The sequence below is a fragment of the Indicator indicator genome, chromosome 15 (genome assembly GCF_027791375.1).
Source record: "Indicator indicator isolate 239-I01 chromosome 15, UM_Iind_1.1, whole genome shotgun sequence".
Classification (NCBI taxonomy): Eukaryota; Metazoa; Chordata; class Aves; order Piciformes; family Indicatoridae; genus Indicator; species Indicator indicator.
The window spans coordinates 10,441,259-10,459,839 of NC_072024.1; the positions used below are offsets into that span (position 1 = coordinate 10,441,259).

General features: G+C 35.6%; 1 protein-coding gene across 1 annotated transcript in view; it reads left to right on the plus strand.

Annotated features, from left to right (window-relative positions):
* Positions 1-18,581, plus strand: part of CFAP20DC (CFAP20 domain containing) — a 72,576-nt gene that overhangs the window by 36,177 nt on the left and 17,818 nt on the right. Inside the window, exons 11-13 of the mRNA XM_054387469.1 lie at positions 2,610-2,941; positions 8,044-8,448; positions 14,754-14,942. Of these exons, the coding sequence (XP_054243444.1) occupies positions 2,610-2,941; positions 8,044-8,448; positions 14,754-14,942 (926 nt within the window). The remainder of the gene's footprint in view (positions 1-2,609; positions 2,942-8,043; positions 8,449-14,753; positions 14,943-18,581) is intronic.

Sequence of the window (18,581 nt, forward strand, 5' to 3'; positions counted from 1 at the left end):
TATATGTCTTGGTCTTAGTCAAGCTACTGCCATTGAAACCTCATATAACATTGCCTAAATTAATCTGCAGAAGAGTAGGTGCCATGTGGGTCAGAAGACTGCAAGCTGCTGAAACAGGAAAAACTGCAAAAAAGACCAAAAATTTTTTTAGCTGGCTAAGTTCTGAAGATATTTTTGTTTTGAAAACTGCAGCAAGTTGAAAAATCAAATATCATTGCCTTACAAAAAAAGAGTTAAGAGCATTTTAGATTTAGCATCAAGAATAGCTGGGGATCAAGAATAGCAGGTGTCTAGCTAATTGTTGTTGGAGGATAAGTAATACTTTTGTGGCACTTCTGCACAGCAGTTTCTGGGGCTGTAGAATGTGGCAGCATCTCCAGGGCCAAAGGCATTAAAAAAAAATTCAGGTTTGGTGGGTCATACTTCTGGTGGACAAATGATTGAGTACTTTAAAATACTGATTCAGTGCAGGAGAGATTTTTAATCGTGTTTGGTTAAAAAATCAGTTGGGGAAAAAAGTGTTCCTGAGTCATTGTTCTTGAGCATTCTAATACTGTATTCAGCTTCATGTTAAAAGCTAAAGAGAAGATCCCTCTTTTGTTTCATTTTTATAGAGTAAATGATTACCTAAAATAGCAGCTTAGGGAGATACTGAAAATATAGAGAAAGCATAAAAACACTGAAATTTGAGTTCAGGATTGTTTCCTCCTATGATTTCATTTGTTTTATTTATGTACAACCTTTCAAGTGTAATTCTAATTTCCTGACTAAGAAAAACATGTAATCAGAGGAGTGTGACACAATCTTGAGTGATCAAAGACAGGAGAATTCTGCAAAAGCTTGTTATTGGCCAGAATGAAAGGTCTTGAGTTTACTCAAATATGAAGGGTGGTTCTTAAGTTTTGAATAGTCTCACTCATTTCCTGAGACTCTTGAAAAAACAGTCCAAAATATTTGTAAATAAAAGGCATTATTTGCAAGTTCTATTTGTAAATAAATGGCATTACTTACAAGTTCATCTTTCAAGTCTTTTAGTAATTAAAAGCAAGATGAGATTTCTATATATTTACAAAGTATACTTCATGTGCAATAGAAAATTATCTAAATAAATTGTTTTAAACCAGCATGATTATCTAACATAAAAAGAAAAGCCTTGGGATTTCTGACTATAGATGGTCTTCATGTAGACTGAAAAATAGTCTCTTCTGGAACAAGGAGGTGCAAACCCTGAATGTGCAAGATGCATTAAGTCCCTGCTTCTCACTGGTTCCTAGTTCAAAGTACTTTTCAGAATATTAACTGGGGCTGGTAGCTTCACTAGCTGTCTTCAGTGAACTGGAGCAACCAAATAAGAAGACAGCTGTTTCTTCTGGCATCTCATTCTTCTTTCTTTTGCCTTCATTTATGGTGGTTCAGACTATTTTTTCCCTCTGCCAGAAGTAATAATTATCTCTAACAAAACTAAAAAGAGTAGACTATCATAGTAAACCTACTGTCTTCTGTGATAGCAAGTATTTTATTATTCCAGTGCTACTTTATTATTACATTTTTAGTATTATTTTTATTGAGGCTTTTTTATACGGTTGGTGGTAACTTTGTTTTATGGAGCCAGAAAGTTCTGAGATCTAGTGAATAATCCACACCACAATACCTTTAATGAAGATAAGGGAGTCTTGCATACTTGAGCAATTCTACTGCTCTCAGATGTTATTTGAAATTGGGTTTAATCAATCAAATTGACAATTTTTTTTTATACACCATAATTCCGAACAGTAAAATACAAGTCAACAATAAAAGTGTAAAAGTCACCTTTTATCTGGTGTATTCAGTCTTTAAATCTATTTCTGTAGTTTATTGTTTGTTTTAAAATTGGCAGGTTAGTACTGCCTGCACTCAGGGAAACTTGGTGAAACAGATATCTTCATACATTTGTCATGTCACACTTTTTCATCAGAACTGTAATTGGAAATTGAGATTTAAACCTTACGTTCTGGGCATGAAGAGTAGAATTTCAGCAGTAAAAGAAGCAGCAAATTGTAGTATTATGAACTTTTCACCAACTCTGTATGATTATTTTTTTTAATGTCAGCCACAAAATATGCCAATAGAAAAAGATAAAATTATGTTTTCTTAGAATGGAATTCAGTTGAACAGTATCAAATCTTAACAGCTGAACAGTTTCAGATTTGCAAATTGCAGGCTTGCATTTAGAATCATAGAATTGTTAGGGTTGGAAGGGACCTCAAGGATCATCTAGTTCCAACCTCCCTGCCATGGGCAGGTACACCTCACACTAGATCAGGTTGCTCAGAGCCATATGCTGCCTGGCCTTAAAAACCTCCAAGAAAAAATTCATTTCATATATCATAGCCCATGGATTTTTAGAACTGTGTTCTGGAAATATTTTGATTAACCTTACTTCACTTGGAAAGCAACCTTATCTTTTTTGTTGCATCCTTATCACTCTTTCAACTGTATAAATCTGTTTAGCAGAATGTTTTTATATTAGAAAAAGTTACTTTGCTGTACAACTTCCAGAGCAAAAAGGAGTGATCAGGGTTACATACAATTTACATGTTTGTCATTGAAAGAAATATTTTACATTTCAGATGAACCTCTGTTACCAGAAAGTTTCACTAAGAGCATTCAGATGGATTGGAGTGAGCAGTTCATAGCTACTGAAGATTCATCCTGCTATAATTTGACTTCACCACAGAATGCCTCTGTTGAAGATCATAGCAATGAAACAGGTGATCACCAAGTGAATAATAAAGAGATTTTCACATTTTCATCAAGGCCTCCATCAGGTCCTCATGAGAAGTCTCCCAGTATGTCACCAGAATCTTGCATTTTCCCTTTGGATTTGAAGCAAGACAGTAATGGAATACATGGAAAAACCCAAACTGAAGATAATTTTGAAGGAACTGACACCAATGAAGAGGTAGGCCACCTTGTACATGTAATTCTTGGTAAGTAGTCTTCCTCCTAAAGCTTCTACGTTGAGATTCTGCCTCCAAGCTAGACAGAGAGGATAAATCATCTTTTCCACATACACCTACAAGTTGATTTGTCAGGTTTCTGTGTCTAACTGGATACAGGATCAAAAATGCAGGTATACCTTCTGTAACAAGTAGACAAAAAAAACCTGTCTGTCTGTCAGCCCCTGTGCTAACAGGGAGAGATGAGAGTATCGTGCTTCATTACAACAAAAACTCTTAGAGAAGCCTGCATCAATGATTTGAGGGAGATTGAAGTCCGTTACGGTTGAGCAAGGGTGCAGTAAATACAGCTTCATTGTGCTGTCTAAACTCTAAGCAGGGAATGTTTTGCTCACCAAGACTGTCAAAAGTGAATTAGGAAATTTCAGCCTTTTAATGTCACTTGATGATTGGTATTTCTGCTTTATATCCTGTCGGAGCTGTGTCAGCATCAGCACCTTTTGCAATGTGGAAATCTTTCAGCAATAAAGTTAATGAAAGAAAAGAAATGTTTTTAACAAGTCTATCAGCTGATACTATAAATAGAAAGTCACCAAATTGCCAATGCACTGAATAGTTGCATTGTGTCATTACAATAACTGCTAAAAGTTTCCACCTTTGAGAAGATTCTAGCATACTTTTTAATTATAAAATCTTTTTCTTAGCATTCTGATCTGTTGCTCATAGCTGAGAAATAAAATGCAAATGAGTTACATAATAGAAAGATGGAGTGAATTTAGCTGCTCTAAATTCTGTATGTCTGCAAAACCAAATTTGCTGATGGGGCGAGTGGGGTGTGAGGAGCTGTTAAAGTCCTTTGTAAAGATATGTCTCCAAAGCAGCATAAAAATAACAAACAAAAAATTCTGAAGAGGTACCAGAAGTGAATGAAGATAAAAGAGTCTTCCAAAACACAGTGCATATGGCACACTTAAATGATGAACTATAAAGCAAATTAAATGTTTATATATTAATCAAAGCTAAACTAGTCACTAAACTTTGCTGTTGTTTAAGCCATTTTTGAAGAAGATAGCTAACCTTCAAGCTATCATCCTGCCCCAGAGATCCAGTGCCAAGCACAGGAAGAGAAAGGAGTAGCCAAATACTTCTGCTTCTGTCTCCCTGTCTTCTTTAAAAAGATTTAAGGTGTTATATAAACTAAAAATTTTCTTTGACTATATCAGAAGTGTGCCTTTCATTCATTACCTTTGGAAGTAAACTGCATTAAATAGTATCAGCACTGCAGCTGGAGATGTGTTAGACTTAAAAAGCTAGAAGATAATTACATTCAACGAATCTGCCACATGCTAACAAATTATGAATTTTTTTTTTTTTAGTGTAACTACTACATTAGTAATTCATAGGTAAGCCTTTCTTTTGTGTGAAAGAAGTCACTGAACCAACAAATTACTTAGCAGTCATATTTTGCCCATATTCATCCTCCTTGTGCAGGCACATTCTGTGTTGCTTCTTGAAGTCAACTTTATACTGATAGTCTGGATAAACATTTAATATTCAGATTGCATTACTGAAGTAAACTAGAAAACAGTTTTATTTAAAGCACTGAAAACACAGGAATCTGGTTTCATCTGGGTCGAGGCAATCCCAAGCACAAATACAGTCTGGGCAGTGACTGGCCAGAAAGCAGCCCTGAGGAGAGGGACTTGGGGGTGCTGGTGGATGAGAAGCTCAACATGAGCTGTCAATGTGCACTTGCAGCCCAGAAAGCCAACCAGAGCCTGGGCTGCATCAAGAGAAGTGTGGCCAGCAGGTCAAGGGAGGTGATTCTCCTCCTCTGCTCAGCTCTGGTGAGACCCCACCTGGAGTACTGTGTCCAGTTCTGGAACCTCTATTACAAGAGGGATATGGACATGCTGGAAGGTGTCCAGAGAAGGGCCACCAGGATGAGCAGAGGGCTGGAGCACCTCTCCTATGAGGAGAGACTGAAAGAGTTGGGGCTGTTCAGTCTGGAGAAGAGAAGGCTCCGAGGTGACCTTCTTGTGGCCTTCCAGTATCTGAAGGGGGCCTACAAGAAAGCTGGGGAGGGACTTTTTAGGATATCAGGTATTGATAGGACTGGGGGGAATGGAATAAAGCTGGAAGTGGGAAGATTCAGGCTGGACGTGAGGAAGAAGTTCTTCCCCATGACAGTGGTGAGACCCTGGAATGGGTTGTCCAGGGAGGTGGTTGAGGCCCCATCCCTGGAGGTGTTTAAGGCCAGGCTGGATGAGGCTCTGGCCAGCCTGATGTAGTGTGAGGTGTCCCTGTCCATGGCAGGGGGGTTGGAACTAGATGATCCTTGTGGTCCCTTCCAACCCTGACTTATTCTATGAAGAAAAACCCTGGTATCTGAACATAGACTGCTGGCTTAACAGTATCTATTTTAGCACAGTTTAAGGTATCTTTGTAAAACTACAAACATTCTTTAGCTCAATAACATGTTTCCCAGTTCACTTACATGACAAAATATTTGACTAAGTTATGCTGAATCTTTCAGTGCTTTTTAACAATGTATGTTAATCTTACATGCCCAAACTAAGCTATATTGCTACAGGTTTTAACACTATTACTGTTTCTCATGGTCATTGTACTAAAGTTTCCTTTAAAATTTTAACACGTTACCTTCGTGTGTAACAGATATGTACACACTCTGGAACTATATCCATTAAGATACATAGCTCAACCTACAATTCAAATAATGGCATGTGAGCATAAATTGCCTTTCTCCTGGAAAATAAATAAAATAGTTTTAATTAACAAAAACAGTCAAAACTAAAGAAAACAAAAAAATATTTTTGCACATATTTTTAGTTACATATAAGATGCATATATTTATAGAAAAGTCCAAATGTTTTCTTTGGGTTTTTTCTGTCACTACATCATGAATTAAAAAGGTGCAGTTAAAGGGACTAAATCCCAGTTTCACCCTACTGCACATTTGAAATTAGTGGAGCTGCAAAGGAAAATTATGTCCTTTTTTATTAAATCTGTGGAAAGTCAGTATTATCTACAAAAAGTATTTATGGAATTGTAAAATATAAGAGACAGGTTATGCATCAGGATAAATTTCAAATCAGTGAACATTGACTCTCTTTATGTTGCATATACCGAGAGCCATAAGATATGCACAGTAACTGATAGAATTATATGGTTTGTGTAACTTCAGGCTTTTGGGGAGGAGAAAATACATATAAATTTCTTTCAGTGGTTACTAATCAGTCACTGAAAGGGTTCAATGCTGTTACTCAATTATCAGAGTCAAATAATCAGTAAAGGATAAAAATTTTCTTCTCTTTGAGCCACTCTCCATCAAGTGACTTATTTTGTAATTAGGTTAATGTCCATGTTTTCAAGTCAAATTTCTGTCAGAGACTTTGTATAATTAAACTTGTCATGGCATCAGTTATGGATCCTGTCAAACCCAGAGCAAAACTGAGAAATCCTGCTGATCACTGGAGTTGTGTGACTGTGGCAAGTGTGACCACGTCACATAGTGCTATCAAAAATACTGTTTTAAGTGTAACAGGCAAGTTAATCCCCAAAGCCTTCAATGAAGAAAACTGAGAATTTTTCTGTCCTTATACAATTTGAAGAATAAAGGGAAAAGAAGATAATGTACCCTTACAAAGGCTGATATTTGCACCAGGATATCTCAGTATTAAATCTCAGTGTACAAAGGGGTTCTATCCCATCTTCTCCTGGTAGGTGGCCATCTAGAGATGTTAGAATGATCTTAAAACCCAGCAGGAGCAGTCAGTTTTATGTATCCAGAAATGCCCATCTGCATGTTCTTTCAAGGAATGCAATGCATCAGTGGAAGTGCAAACTTTATTGATGTTTCTGGTACCATTTCATGCTTTAGTATTTAAGAAATTATCTTAGAACCTAAATATATATGACTGAAGAGACATGAAAAGGTGGGAGGGATTTAAACTTTTGATCAATCAGTTATCCATTTATCTCTGTGGTGGAAAAATACAGTGTTTTCTTTGGTGATCTTTAATCTTAAATTAACCTAACATAGCATGACTATAATTTATGGCAAATAAAAATCCATGAAAAAGAGGGAAATACAGGTTCATGTTTCAAATGAGTCACTAAGTGAGGGAATGAAACTATAAATTCCCAAAACACGTATCATTAATAAAATTCAGGGATTATTTTCTTCAGTGTGCATTTCATTCTCTGTAATCCAGTCCTGGACTCACTGAAGTCACTAACTTCATTTGCAATACTGCACCTTGGCTGTGATAGGAATCCTGAAGATGATATTTCAGTGTCTTACTGACTCTTGCAGTATATACTGCCTTACATCCAGTGTGGTAGTATATGGCAGAGAATTGGAATGAAGAGATGAAGATGAGTGTGTGCTCATCATTTCTTCCTTGAGAATAAGAACACTGAGGAAAACATTAGATGTGCTTCCCTACTCTTTTTCTTTCCATGTATTAAAACTTGTGTGTGTGTTGAGATGGGGTATGAGTGAACATCATATGCTTGATTCACAGGATACTTTGCAGAGACATTGTTAGAAGCATTCATAAAAGGTTAACAAATCAACCTGCAAAATTCTTAAATGATATTCAAATGGTGCTGAGTATGATACCCAATCATGTTACTGCAGGTGAGCAAGGCGATAGCAACAGGAATTATTCCTTCTGTGTTTAAGTTCAAGATGCAATGTGAAAATCTAGAATATTAATAATTCAATGGAAAGATGCCCTTGTCATGGACTTTTTACTTACTCTTGGTTTACAATTCCAATAAATTTTATTGAAATTATAGTTATAGCAAACAAGTTTGGAAGGTTACCAGTGTTCTAAACTTGACCCAACATTTTGGAAAGTGTCATCTTATCTCCCTCTTCTTCTCTTTCCACTTTTCTCAACTTGAGACGTAAGAATATGTTTATGATATACTTAACATAGTTGCCAGGGAAAGCAGCTGTTTTTCAAAATCTTTGCAAATTCAGAATTTGCCGGCAGGGATTAAAAAGCCATTTCAAAATGTTAAGGTAATGTAAAACTGTATTGTGTGATGCTGATGCTCTTGCTTTGTTTCCCAGGATGACAACAATGAATTCATCCATGGTACTGAGAAACTTGAGATCAGTAGCAGCAGACAAGGAACATCTAATTCAGCAGTTTTTAAAGAGAACACGTTAAAGGGGATATCATGGGGAAGAGAATCCTGGAAGAATAAGGAACACAGCAAGCATAACTTTGAAGAGACCATCTTATCAGAACCACAAAGTTCCACTGTGAGAAAAACAGATTCTCTTAGCTCTCTGAGAAGCTTAAAGCCTACCCTCTCTCTTTCTCCACCTAAATTCTTTAAAGGAATTCCACATGAAGCCAACTTCTTCACTGAAACATGTGAAGAAGTTCCTGGACAATTAAAAAGATCCATTAGTAAAATGTCTCCCAAGGAAGTTTCAAGAGAAAATTCAGGTCTGATAACACAGTCTTCTGTAAGTAATTTTTACTTTGAAATTAAAGTATTAGATTGTATAGAGGAGCTATATTAAATAGATCCTTGTGCAGAAAGTGGGAAATAATACATCTTTCATCCAAGTATATTCTGGTTTCATAACAGTATCTGCTGAGCTGTCTGTTGAAAGTTGATTTTGTAATTTTTGTGGCACACAAAATAGTACACCAAACAAAACAGAAACCACAGAGGTTTATAGATAAAAAGAAGTATCATTGAGCAACTCACATCTTAGAAATAGGTGAGTTTAAAAGTAGTTTTAAGCTGAATGATTACAAAGGAAAATTGACAGACTTTGAATTGATATATTAGCAAGTGACCATAGAAAGAGCATTAATCTAGGTACTTCATAGTCTTTCTGTGACAGCCTTGAAAAATAATAAATTATATGATTGAGAGCCAGCTCTAAGGTTGTGTCATAGGCTAAACTGCCAGGCTGCTGAAGGAATTCATACATTCACTGAAGTGATGTTTTATTCCTTGACTTTTCTTCCTGGATTCTTCTTATAGAACATGCAATAATTTGAAGAACAAGTTTGTCTGAAGCTAGTTATGTTTTTTAATATTCTATGATAGCTGATTCCTGTATTTTCAGCTTATCATTTTGTGCTTTGAATTGTGCTTTGAATCGGGAACTAGAGTTTAAGGATCAAGTGTATTCTGTAAATCCCATATGAGACAGTATGTGATTGTTCCATGTTTTTGGATAGAATTCTTTTGGGCTTTGAATTACTGCAGATACATATCTTTTAAGATGTGACCTCTTCTTGTAAATGTGCTATGAATGGATTCGATTTACTCCTGAGCATCTGAGAGTAAAACAGGACAAACTTCTTCCTCAGGCTTCAGAGATCTTTTTTCTCAGATGTCAGCTAATACCCCTTGATATCAAAGACTTACATAGCCAGCATCTTCTGTCCAGCAGCCATCATAGATGGCTAGGGGAAAAGGACAGAGCGAGGACAGAGCAAGCATTCAGCGATACCTTGTCAGCTTGCCCTGCAGGCTTCCTTCCAGCAGTCCACAGCTTAGTGATTTCTTCAGTGAAAGATGTCTCTGTGGTAAATAACTGGTGCTGGAAGTTTTTTCCAAAGATTTGTGTAGTTGCTTTTTTTATCTATATGGCCTTTGCCTTGTGACAGTGAATTTCAGCGTTTAACTGCACTATCTCCTTTTATTTCTTTGAATGGACTCTCTCATTCCTGTTACTTTCTCATTCTTGTGCTTGTTATAAGAAACAATAATCTTTTTAAAAAAATATTAGTAGTAGTATTACTAACCTGTGCCATTTACTATTTGATGGCTGTATATCATATTCCCCTGCAACTGTCTTTACTACAAGTCAAGGAGTCTTATGGTATTTAGTCTCAGGATAGCTATTTTGTGAAAATATTTGTGGTTATTTTTACCCAAGGATACTGACTCTAGCTACTGCATGATCCTTAGTGTGAGAGTGGATTTTGGATAGTAATGTCTTGAACCACGTATTGCACCACACTGCTGTGGACTAAAAGAATAGACACTTCTTGTTCATGACTCTTTGAAGCGATTATGTATTATTTGGAAAAATGTACCTACAGAAATGTCTTACAACTTGACATATATCTCATTGGGGTGAAGGAAGTGGATACCTCCCTTCATTATTGTGTTTCCTGCCCTTGAAGCTTATCTTACCTGCTATAGGCTACTGCAGTCACCATACCAGTCAGGGGATGTGCTGTTGTTCTGCTGTAGGAATTTTAGTCTGTAGTGAATTTGTAACCTGTTGATACAATGAATATAGTTATCTGATCTGACAGCACCTGTGAAAGGGGAAGCAGGAGCAATGACCTCCATGGGACAAGGCTGCTACTGCCAGAAGAGGGTCATTATCCTGAACAGTTTTACCTATCCTTGGCTGCTATGGCTGCTGAGGATGGACCACCTGCAGTTAACTGTGGATATAGAAATCTAGGCATTGGATTAGGAAAAGTAATCCAAAATGGGCATCAGAATAAAGAATAATGTCTGGAAAAGCATAAGTTCAGCTTTTGTGTGTATTTTTAGTAGGGAAATGCACATATGCTGTGCCACAGACGCTTCAGTGCTTTTTTGTGAAACGGGTCTCTCTTAGCAGCAGTGTAGGGGTTGGGTTTTACCTCTCTCACAATCCTGAGGGATTGCCTTTCTGAGTGAGGGTTTTAGAAGTATCTTCCTACATGCTGCAAGTATTTTATTTGCCTTGCACTTTTCCTGATAAAAACAGAACATGCTTTTCCATGAAGGGTGTGGAGACCATTTACCTTTTGGAAGGAGGCCAATTAGGAGGAAGCAAGGGGAATGAAATACAATAATGCAAGTGAAAATCGTGATGAAAAATATTAATGGCTGATGATTCTAAAGACAACAAAAAGGGAAAAATATTTTTAAAGCAGAGAAAATCCTACCAACAGCAGCATATGAGCTATGTATTTATTACCTGGGAAAGACATTAGAATTGCCACTATGAATGTGGAAAATGTGGAAGAACGTAATGCATGTGTTCTTTTGTATTTGGAAAGAAGATAATATTTCTGGAATTTTTAGTTCTAGGAAACCTCCAGTTCATACTCAGAAAGTGGTTCTCTGTTTCTTAGATGTACCAATATTCATGAAGTGCATAATAAAATTTGTTTGCATTTTACATTCCCTTTCCCTCCTAGTTTTATCTATAGGAATTTGTGTGTGTGTGTGTGTGATTTCCAGTGACTTTACACATTCTTATGATTAAGATACTCCTTTATTTTCTGTTTTTTTTCAGTTTGGGAAAATTGGTCCACTTAAAATTCAACTATGTTTATTACCAATCATAACTGTAATCTATTTGTCCATAACAAATGAAATTATGTGTTGATTGCTTTCCCAAATTTAATGCAGTGAAAACTTTGTCTTATAGGACATAACTAAATATAAACTACCTAGGTGGATTGCAATTAAGTTTTTTAAATGTTAGATATATTTTGCCTTTTTTTTTAATTTTGTTTTAAAAGATGAGGGAAAAGAGCTATCATTTTTCCTCTGTTTAATGAATAGTTGATTACTAAATTAGACAGTAGGTTTGTTACCATAATCCTCTTCTATGTATAAGTGTATCACACATATAGTATTTTGCTTGTGGGTACTTTTTCAAGGGCAAAGCCTATTATCAATGCATAGAAATTCAGGAGTTACAAGGCTTTGTGTTATTGCTACAAAATATAAGATGAAAGTATCTGGCAGATGTAGCTCTCATAGTTGATTTGATAAAGTAATAAAATTTTCCATTCCAGGAGCCTTTCCTCAGAGTTCTTTGATACTTCTTTTTGTACTACACAGTGGTCAAAATTTGAAGCCAAATTTGAGTGCCACTGTCTGCCTTTTAAACAGTGGTTGCTTATATTAAACAGTGGTTGCTTACATTAGAAAGTATGTTCACTTAGCACTTACAAAATCAAATATATATTGTCATTTTTTTTCTTGAGAATATTTCCAATAATTTTTAAACTAATATAACAAGCTGTTTCAATGTGGCCTTTTTCTGGCCACATGCATATGTAGGGCTGTTCTTTTGTATCTGCTGGAGCAGTTTTGTAGGAAGAAACAAGTATTCTGGATCCCCACAAGCATCAAGAAAAGAGGTGATGACATACAATATTGTTAACAGCAGTGAGATAACACTGAAAGGGTAGTTTCATACTAAGAGGTATTAGGGTATTAGAGTGAGAGTTTACAGAGAAGTAGTCTCTTCTAATCTGTCCATACAGAGGACTGGTAAAGAAAAAATTGCTTAACCAACTCTTCCAGCAATCGATTTGCTAACTACTTAATACACTTTAAGGACCTGGCTGCTTGCAATGTTTTATTCATGTTTTAATAGAGCTCTCTATTATTAAGTTCAAATATTTTTAATTAAGAAAGAAGTACAGCCCTCTGGGTAATATTGCAAGCAGTTAGATAGCTGGTAATTAAAGTTTTCCACACATATAACTACATTCAAATAATTCTGAATAAATCATTTGAACCTAGAAGAATGCAAATGTCATTGTATGTGAGGAAAAAAATCCTTTCAACAACAGGTTTTGTCAATCTAGCAAAAGTTTTAAGCACTTAATAAAAGTACTTTATCGTAAGGAGAGGATATGCAAAAATACCAGATAAGCTTTTAATTACAAAATGAAATATTAATTTTAAACAAATTTATGAGTATTGCAGAATTACTTCTTACATCAAAAGTTTCTCCTAAATTAATAAGTGAACTTAAATTCAGTTTTCAAATTCTCTCTTTGAAAACTGACTAAGGTAGTGTAAAATTTGTGAAGAGACTTTTTCATAGTAATCATCTGAAACTACAGTATAAGTAGTCCAAACAATTTCTTCTTTATTACAAGGAGTTTATTGTACACAACGTTGAACACAAAAACCTGTCATGACATCTATTCTCCTTTCTGAGTATAGCATTCTAGAGTGAGACCATTACAAGAAAAGAAAACTGAATGACAATTTGAAAGAAGCTGGGAGAGAAAAAAAAAAAAAAAAACAACCCAAAACACAAAGCACAAGTGTTTTGAATTGTTTTATAAAAATCCAGAAAATCTATGCATCTTTCTTCATAGACATAAGGGAAAAGACAAGCAGGTCTGGACAATGTTTTGCCTTAATGAGAAAGAGAATGAGAATAATGTTCTTTCAAATTCTTAGTGCCTTTATTCTGCATAGCACTAGTTCATGTTGCCATTTTAATGACTACATGGCAATTACTTCTTCCATGAGGCAAAAAAGATAAGCTGAATTTTCTCTTATAATCAGATAAATGCAGAAGGCATCTATATATGAAAATTAACAGGAAATCAGCATCTTCAGTAAGATCAATAGAAGTTATAGCAGCTGTAGATGTGGTAGAATAATAATACATGAGAGCAAAGCAGACTTTCCAGGCATAACATAGCAAGCTTCATATGAAGTGAACAAACTAATAGTAACTGAGCTAGTTGCATATGTTTAGTAACAGTCTAGAAAAAGCATCATATATTATTTTGTGATTAAAAATGGTAGTAATAATCACACTATATGGGAGTGAATCTTGGACATCAAAAGCTAGAGACAAAAAATGGTGTGCCAGCTGTGCTAGCACCTTCTATCATCTTATACCTTGTACAAAACGGCAGACAACATGTATCTGTGCCAAAAAGTATTCTCTCAGAGTTTTCAGTGATTCTGTAGGACAAATCTTTGCAAAGACATTTGTCTTTGCACTTAATTTGAGGTGCATAGTAAAAAATTTTAAAAAAATGTTTGTAATAGGCTTTAGAATTGTCTTTTTCACAAAGATTTGCATACTTGCCCATGCCACTGGTTCCATGTGAGCACCCTTCAGTCATACTTCTTGATTTATATGAAATATTTTCCTGCAGATTGTCAGCTTGCAGGCATGCTTCCCATCAAACATGGTTTGCTTTATTTCAGTGCTAATTTTCTTTTTGACTGATTATTTGCATTAGATGGCTTTAAGTGAAATCTAATAGCATGATACTTCAGAATGAAACATCAAAAATACACGATAGAGTTGCTGCTTCCAAAACCTTAATGTTTTTTCTTAAAGTAGAAGCTCTTTAAACAAAGATGGTGCAACAGCAGATTGGGTGAATTTAAACTATATTATCATGAGGTCTTGTGTAAGGCATAAGTAAAAACTGCTTTTGGCCTGTGGGTCAAGTCTGATATAACAATTAGAGCTACATTAACAGTTAAACAAATTAATATAAAGCAAGATAAAAATACAGTGATGTTTATTTTAAAGGAGATACACTAGCAAGTTACCAAAATAACTTTTAAAATTTAGTGCTGATGTGTGTGGCTTTTCAGAGAAATTTTATGCTGTGCTTGACAAATAACTAAATGTTATGTTGATGATGTTTATGATACTATGATAACTGTGTGATTTGGTTTATTTCAAGATTTGCATTTAATGCTTAAGCAGTTTTAGCTGCTGGATTTTTGAACTTCTGAAAGTCTGCTTTTATCTTCTTCACCAAACACCCTGGATCCAGACTCTGGTCCCTATGAGTGTTTGCATTTTTCTTCTTACCTGTAATTATGTGTAAATATGCTTGATCTTCATAGCTGAACAGAAATCTATTAACTAATTTTTCCCAGTAAATATTTTGATTTTCTTTGAGTAGCATAGCTTTTTGAAGGTTCCCAAAGAGATTCTCCAAGGTATCTGTTTCATTCTTGTATTCGGTTCCATGATCCTTTCTATATTGTTGACTTTTCCTTGTTATCTCATAGGAGTACAACTGGAAAAAATACCAGTCAAATAGCCAGAGTTCATCTGAGCTACAGATGCTGGCTAGCATGAAGAGACAAGAAAATGAAGACTTACAAGATACTGAGATCTCACATGGGCTGAGCACTTCACAGATAGATAACTGCAATGTTAGCAATGATACAACAACCTGGAACTCTTGTTTCCCACCAGTAAGTCTAAATCCACAGTATTTTTCTTTCTATAGTTTCTGTCAATTCTGAGACCCACCTCTTAAATATTAAAATGTCTTTGAGTAGCTTTGAAATATAAGTTATCATTACCAAATGTTTTTTAGAACCTACCAAGCAAAACGTTCAACAAAACCTCATGCACTTCTAACAGGGACAGAGAGCAACTCCATTATATCTATATCTATATATATATATTCCTTCCTAGGATCCTGAATAATCATGTAGGCTGTACAGCTTGTCACAATAGTGGCTGACAACCTGCAGGTGTGTGATATAGTACTTAAAAATAGTTCCAGAATGAATGAAACCCAGCTATACCAGTCAGTAACTGCATTACACTGTAATGGAAAATAATTGCTTCTTACAATGATAAAGTCTCATTACTGAAAAGCTGTTTAAAGGCCTGAAGCAGGAGAACAGCAGCAAAAAGCTGCTGCAGTTCTAAGCACCTAGTATGTGATCCTTCTGTATTTTACACCTTGTATCATTATTTGTCCTGGTACAAAGTGGTACAAAATCACACACAGCTGCTCTAGGTGACAGAGTACTGTTAAAAAGAGGCAAAGGAATATTCCTTACAGTCCACCAAACAGAGTTGAATGTATGAAATCACAGAATAACATTTCAGCAACTATATAAAGGTACTTGCAGGTAGCTACTGCAAAACTAGATAACCCCATACTCCATTTATAGCTTGGCAGCATAGTTCTGATTATAGATGAAACAGTCATAAGTGTGTGGCACACAACACGACTCTTGGAGGCAGACCCAACATTAGAAGAGTAAATACTGCTGTGTTGCCTCAGTATAAACTATTATAGAGTAAATGCTCTAAAATGTTAGGTGCAAGTTACCTCTAGGGATCTGCTGGGCCCAGAGGCCAGCAGTAGCAGTCTTCCAAGGGGAATTATCAACACAGCATCAGAACTTTGCAGTACACTGGGAAATGAAGGTTTCAGATGTGAAGACATGTATTGGTAAGTGGATAATTGTACAAATAAGAACTTGGTCTACAGAGTAATATGTTGTGGGATATCAAAGAAACTTCAGTCAGTTTTAACTTTTTGAGATACGTCAACATTACACATTGAGTTGGTTTCATCCTATTTCCAATGCATCTTCTCAGTACTCACTAAATAGACTCAAGCATGGTGTAAGGCTGCAAGGCTGGACAAATGGAACTCAATTAAATAAAGAGAAGAGCAGTCTCATTAATTTTTGAGTAGTTTAATTATAAGGAAATTGATAAGAATATTTAGCCATGTCAGGTTTGGCTAATACAAATTACATGTCTAAACCAAAATGAACTTTTCAAGTAAAATGTACTGCTCCAGTGTTCAGTGAAGCACAATGTGATTGCAAAGACAGTTCTTTGATCTTGCTGCCTTCATTGGCTTCTGTAGCTTCAGACTAATACAATCAGCCTAAAAAAGTGTTTAGATATAATAGGTTAGTCATTTAAATTGTAATGTAATATAGCTGCAGTTTTTCCTAACAGCCTTTACACAAAAGGGACTCTGTACCAGTACCATGTTGATTAGTCCACCATATCTATTGATAAAGCAATATTGATACTGAATGACTTTAGAACTGGTCAACTAGCAAATATCAAAAGCAGTCAGCAGGGAATTATCTGTATCCACTCCAACAGGTCCATGTCTTTCTTGTTCTAAGGACTGGACACAGCACTAAGAGCTGGACACAGTGCCCCAAGTAGGGTCTCACTAGAGAGAAGAGTAGCAGAACCTCCTCTTTCAACCTGCTGGCCACGCTGCTTTTGATGCAGCTCAGGTTATGGTTGGCCTGCTGGGTGGCTTGCTCACATCGTCAGCTCATGTCCAGCTTTCATCTGTCAGTACCCTCAGGTCCTTCTCCACAGGGTTACTCTCAATCCCTTCATCCCCCAGCCTGAGTAAAGTCACCATTTCTTCAGCATGTGATTTTTATCATGTGTTCCTTATATCTATGTTAATTCCTTATATAGGTTATGTAAAAAATGTGTAGAATAAAAACATTTTTTTTATCACTGATCTTTAGTACCACAATCATCTGAGCTAGGAGAATCTGCAAATGATCAATCCATCCAAAATCAGATGTACAAACTGCACAAAAAGTTTATATATATATATATGTATGTATATGTATCTGTAGTCATCTTCCAGTTGCATAGGCAAATAATTTTAGCAGTGCATTATATAGAAGAAGAATAGAAATAATCCTCATACTGCAGTTTGAGAAATTAAGGACAGCTTGAAATTCTTGTCATGATTAAACTTTCATGCTTACACATGTTTCCAGGTTATATCTTAAGTCAGTAGTATCTATGCTTTCTCTTATGTTCTTCAAAGATAAGTAAAGAGTATTTTTATTCCTAATTTTCATTCATTTCGTACAACATTTGTATTCCTTATTGGAATCTATGGCAACAGCACCACCAGAAGGCAGCTTTTTGTGTATCTTTCATTTTGAAATATCTGTGATGTTTTGCAAGGCAGGGCAGGATATAATCGGGTTAGGTAGTGAACCTATGTATCAAAGTAGTATTTTATATATAAAAGAATTTCTAAATGAGTTTATCTTTTTCATCACATGCCATTGTTAGTCTGATTTCCAGATTCATTGAAAATTCGTTACTGATTCTAATGAACCTAAGAACCCCTTCTGAATATAAAGGCATATAAATTAATCATATGGCTATGTTGCTGTTAGAACAGATGGCCTTAAACAACTGTAAAACAGATATAATAAAACTTTATTTTTATATCCTGTGATAGTTTACCAAGAACTGAATATGTGCTATCAGGAGAAATGGTTGAAATGTAAGTTGTTTAGCAACTGCTGTAGACTATGACTGTCTAAAAGGAATAAAATGGCTTTGAATATTATACATGACCCATCATAGCTATCAGTTATAGCATAAAAAACTTCTATTTTAAAATGGATTTTTTTTCCTCTTTGAAGAATTTTAAATCCTTGTAAACTGCATGAGGCACAATTCCTAATCAATAACATATGTATGTAGTCCTTAAGTATTTTAAAAGACTGACTGTGTCTTACCTGAATGTTTTCTTAAATCTTAAGGTCTATAAAATTCCATGTTTGCTTTGCAACACTATGAAAGACACAGTTCCATATATTGCAGAGTATAATGTGAAGTTCATACCCACACATATAAACATTTTTCAAGAAAACATGCAAAACTTAGAAAACATTTCTGCTTAAATGCCTTGCTTTATTCTAGAGGTCTTGTAAGGCCTTCCCACTCTGTCAGGAAATTGGCACATTCAGCTTCTTGGGTAGCTGTTTCCACACTTAAAGCACCACTTCAGATATAATACAAAACATTCTGGAGGAAGATCATATATAAGAGAGTTCAGGATATCTTATTGCATATGGTCCCAGTCAGATATGCAAAGGATAAGATTTTCCTACATTGTTCTTTGATATATCCTAGAAGCTTGTAGCAGCAGAATGCTCCATTAGCAGACTCCAAATTATGCTCACCACTAACATCTGTCTCTCAAATAAGGAGTACTCACAGAAAAGAAAGATTAACTTGTTCCCCAAGCAACTTCCAAAATACAAATTCAGTCACATAAGCCTTGATCTGCAAAATAT